Source organism: Piliocolobus tephrosceles, chromosome 21 (assembly GCF_002776525.5).
Source record: "Piliocolobus tephrosceles isolate RC106 chromosome 21, ASM277652v3, whole genome shotgun sequence".
NCBI lineage: Eukaryota > Metazoa > Chordata > Mammalia > Primates > Cercopithecidae > Piliocolobus > Piliocolobus tephrosceles.
This window is the reverse complement of record NC_045454.1, coordinates 44,271,452-44,276,187: the sequence shown is the minus strand read 5'-3', so window position 1 is coordinate 44,276,187 and position 4,736 is coordinate 44,271,452. Positions and strand designations below refer to the sequence as shown.

General features: G+C 57.7%; 1 protein-coding gene across 3 annotated transcripts in view; it reads right to left on the bottom strand.

The window, feature by feature from the left end:
* PRAM1 (PML-RARA regulated adaptor molecule 1) overlaps positions 1-4,736 on the bottom strand; it is an 18,021-nt gene that overhangs the window by 9,606 nt on the left and 3,679 nt on the right. For 2 of the 3 annotated variants that reach the window (XM_031934894.1, XM_023197452.3), the window contains exons 2-4: positions 3,333-4,736; positions 3,180-3,246; positions 2,538-2,614 (exon numbers count right to left, since the gene is read on the bottom strand). The exon at positions 3,333-4,736 is cut by the window's right edge and continues 244 nt beyond it. In XM_031934894.1, coding sequence (XP_031790754.1) covers positions 2,538-2,614; positions 3,180-3,246; positions 3,333-4,736 — 1,548 coding nt within the window. The remainder of the gene's footprint in view (positions 1-2,537; positions 2,615-3,179; positions 3,247-3,332) is intronic. The other variant, XM_031934895.1, reaches the window with a different exon arrangement.

Here is a 4,736-nt window from a genome sequence, read left to right as displayed (position 1 = left end):
CGGTGCCCGGCCTCTTTTTTTTTTCAATTGAGACAGCCATGGAGTCTCACTCTGTCACCCAGGCTTGAGTGCAGTGGTGCCATGTCGGCTCACTGCAACCTCCGCCTCCCGGGTTCAAGGAATTCTCCAACCTCAGCCTCCCGAGTAGCTGGGATTACAGGTGTGTGCCACTGTGCCCGACTAATTTTTTTTTTTTTTTGAGATGGAGTCTCACTCTGTTGCCCAGGCTGGAGTCCAGTGGCGTGATCTTGGCTTACTGCAACCCTTCCTTCCCAGGTTCATGCGATTCTCCTGCCTCACCCTCCCAAGTAGCTGGGACTACAGGCGCGCACCACCACACCCAGCTAATTATTGTATTTTTAGTAGAGATGGCGTTTCTCCATGTTGTCCAGGCTAGTCTTGAACTCCTGACCTCAGATGGTCCACCCGCCTTGGCCTCCCAAAGTGCTGGGATTACAGCCATGAGCCACCATGACTGGCCCCAGCTAATTTTTGTATTTTTAGTAGAGACGGGTTTTTGCCATATTGGCCAGGCTGGTCTGGAACTCCTGACCTCAAGTGATCTGCCTCCTCGGCCTCCCAAAGTGCTGGGATTATAGGTATGAGCCGCCATGCCCAGCTAACCTCGTGCATCTGTGAAATAGGGATGCACTGCCTTGCTGCCTTGTGGGGGTTTGGGAGTGGAGGATACAGATTTAGGGACATGCAGGCAAGGTGCTTGCCTGGAAGCTGCTTGTATTTTCACCAAGGCATTAACTTTGGAGCTGGGCAGGAGGTACGGGCCTGCTCCCTACTCACCCAGCACAGACTTCTAAGAAAACCTGGGCAGCCTCCCTCCCCTGCCACTGCCACACCTGCCTCCAGGCCACACGTCCCTCCTGAGTTTCAGGCCCAAGTTCTGCCTGGATAGCCCCTCAGCCACCTTGAACACAACAGGTCTAAATGAATCAGGCCGGATGTGGTGGCTCATGCCTGTAATCCCAGCACTTTGTCAGGAGTTCAAGGCCAGCCTGGTCAATGTGGTGAAACCCCGGCTCTACTAAAAATACAAAAATTAACTAGGCGTGGTGGTGGGCGCCTGTAATCCCAGCTACTTGAGAGGCTGAGGCAGGAGAATCGCTTGAATCCAAGAGGCAGAGGTTGCAGTGAACCGAGATGGCACCACTGCACTCCAGCCTGGGCAAGACTATGTCTCCAAAAAAAATAAAAAATAAAAAAATAAGGCCGGGCACGGTGGCTCATGACTCTAATCCCAGCATTTTGGGAGGTTAAGGTGGAAGGATCGTTTGAGGTCAGGAGCTCGAGACCGGCCTGGCCAACATGGTGAAACCCCATCACTACTAAAAATACAAAAATTAGCTGGGCTTGGTGGCGCGTGCCTGTAATCCCAGCTACTCCAGAGGGTGGGACAGGAGAATCTCTTGAACATGGAAGGTGGAGGTTGCAGTTAGCTAAGATGGCAGCACTGCACTCCAGTCTGGGCGACAGGGCGAGCCTCCATCTCAAACAAAAAAACAAATACATAAATAAATTAAATAAATAAATAAATAAGGGCCGGGCGCAGTGGCTCATGCCTGTTAATCCCAGCACTTTGGGGGGCCAAGGTGGACAGATCACGAGGTCAGGAGATCCAGACCACGGTGAAACCCCGTCTCTACTAAAAATACAAAAAATTAGCCTGGCATGGTGGCGGGCACCTGTAGTCCCAGCTACTCGGGAGGCTGAGGCAGGAGAATGGCGTGAACCCGGGAGGCGGAGGTTGCAGTGAGCTGAGATCGCGCCACTGCACTCCAGCCCGGGAGACAGAGCGAGACTCTGTCTCAAATAAATAAATAAATGGATGGATGGATGGATGAATGGAACCTAACATCTTGTCGTCAACCCAGGGGCGGCTCTGTCATGACCTTGGATGCTAGGCTTGAAACTTCCCTGCTTTATATACCACTAAGTCCTGCTTTTTTTTTTTTTTTGAGACAGGGTGTCTGCTGCCCAGGCTGGAGTACAGTGGTGCAGTCACAGCCTCACTGCAGTCTTGACCTCCTGGACTTAAGCAATCCTCTTGTCTCAGCATCCCAAATAGCTGGGACTACAGATGCTTGTCACCACGCCTGGCTGATTTTTAAATTTTTTTGTAGAGATGAGGTCTCGCTCTGTGGCCCAGGCTGGTCTGGCATCTTGGGCTTATGGGATCCTCCTGCCTTGGCCTCCCAAAGCCCTGGGATTGGCTCAAATGATCCTCCTGCCTTGGGATCCCAAAGTGCTGGGATTACAGGCATCAGCCACCGCACCCAGCCTGATGCTTGCTTTTGATGACCGGATTTGCCCACTGCTCCCACGCCTCCTGCTGCCAGCCTGGGCCACACCTTTGCCTACAACAGCCTTCTCACCGGCCCTTGGCCTCTGGGCTCCCCTCACGTAGTTTCACCCAGCAGGAGCCAGCAGGTCCTAAAATGTTACTTGCTCTTACACCAGGAGCATGGCAGAAAAAGCCCTTGCCCCGAATGTTCTGCAGGGACTCGGGCAGGCCACCAACAAACCTCTGCCCTTGGGGCTGGGGCTGGAGTCATCTCTGGGTTCCACGTCGTCATACAGCTCGTAGATCTCATCTGGGATCCTGCGGGGACACCTGAGATGAGGCCTCTTTGTTTTGTTTTTGAGACGGAGTTTTGCTCTGTCACCCAGGCTGGAGTGCAGGGGTGTGATCTTGGCTCACTGCAGCCTCTGCCTCCCGGGTTCAAGCGATTCTCCTGCCTCAGCCTCCCGAGTAGGTGGGACTACAGGTGCCCCCCACCATGCCTAGCTAATTTTTGTTGTTGTTGTTGTTGTTGTTGTTGTTGAGACGGAGTGTTTGCTCTTGTTGCCCAGGCTGGAGTGCAATGGCATGATCTTGGCTCACTGCAACCTCCGCCTCCCAGGTTCAAGCGATTCTCCTGCCTCAGCCTCCTGAGCAGCTGGGACTACAGACACGCGCCACCACGCCCAGCTAATTTTGTATTTTTAGTAGAGACGGGGCTTCACCATGTAGCCCAGGCTGGTCTCGATCTCTGACCTTAGGTGATCGGCCTACCTCGGCCTCCCAACGTGCTGGGATTACAGGCGTGAGTCACTGCTCCCGGCCGAGATGAGGCCCCTTTGAGCCCCGCAATCCGCACCCACCCCAGCTTCCTCCCCACACTTACTGCGGGATGTCTTCAGGCTGTCGGGCCTGGAAGTGGAGCGCAGCGGCCGAGCGGGTCCTCCGTAGATCTGTGGGGTAGAGAGTGCGGCAGGGAGGCCGGTACTGCCTGGGACCTCAGCCCCGCCTCCTGCCGGTGCCGCCCGCCCTCACCCACCTGTGGATGCTGCAGAGCGTCTCCGAAAGCTCTGCATATCCACGGGGCCCGGGGGCAGCGGGGGCTTGGCTGGAGGGGGTCCCAGGCTGCTGGCAGGGGGCAGAGGCCTCCGCCGGGGTGGATGGCTGGGTCTGAGGCCTGGCCTGGCCCCTCCACTGTGAACAAGGCCTCCTGACCTCCAGCGGGGTGTCCCAGCAACTCCAAACCCAGGGCTGAGCGGGTGCCGGGAGCTGGAGCCGGCCACGGCCGCGGGCAGTGAGCTCTCGGAAGCGGAGCTGGGGAGTAGAGGCTTTCGAGGCAGATCACCGAAGAACTCAGGCTGCGGGTGTCTCTTGAGGACAGCGTTGGGTTCAGGCTGTGAGAACTTGCGGGGTGGCCCCCTGCGGTCCGGCTGCAGCAACTTTCTGGGGAGTGAGTTGAACTCCGGCTCCGAGGAGGTCCTGGGGAGGCCGCCCAGCTCGGGCTGCGGGGGCTTCTTGGAGAGAGCTTTGAATTCGGCCGGCCGCGGCCTCTTGGGAAGCACGCTGACTTCGGGCTCCGAGGAGGTCCTGGTGAGGTCCCCAAGCTCCGGCTGCGGAGGCTTCTTGGGAAAGTCACTCAGCGGGGGCTGGGAGGCCTTTTTGGGAAAGGCGCTGGAGTCGCGCTTCGGCTCACTGGACTGAGGCTTCCCGAGGGGAGTCTGAGCAGCCTCGCCGAACTCAGGCTGCGGCACGGACCTCTTAGGGAGGCCATCCGCTTGAGGCGGTGGGGGCTTTCTGGGGTGCACACTGACCTCGGGCTGCACCGGCTTCTTGGGAATGGTACTGAAGTTGGGGTTCGGGGAGTGGGGGAGGGGCTCAGTGAACTCAGGCTTCCAGGGCGGTGTCTGAGGGACGTCACTGGACTCAGGCTGCGGCAGGGCCTTCTTAGGGAGGCTACCGACCTGAGGCTGTGGGGGCTTTTTGGGGTGCATGTTGAATTCAGGCTGCGCGGGCTTCTTGGGAAAGGTACTCAACTCAGGCTGCGGGGGCTTTGGGGTAGCCTCACTGGCCTCGGGCTGCCAGAACTTTCTGGGGAATGCACTGGATTTGGGTTCAGATGGGGGTCTGGCGGGGTGACTGAGCTCGTCGGGCTGCAGGGGTCTCCGGACAGGCGTATTGGGCTCTGGCAGCGAGGCCTTCAAAGGGGCCTCACCGACCTCAGGCTGCGGGGGCTTCCTTGGAAATGGAGCGGCCTCCAGCTGTGGGAACTTCTTGGAGAGGTCACTGAACTCCAGTTTGGACGGCTTCTTGGGAAGATCAGTGACCTCAGGCGGCGGGGGTTTCTTGGGGAGGTCAGTGACCTCAGGTGGCGGGGGTTTCTTGGGAAGATCAGTGACCTCAGGCGGCGGGGGTTTCTTGGGAAGATCAGTGAACTCAGGCGGCG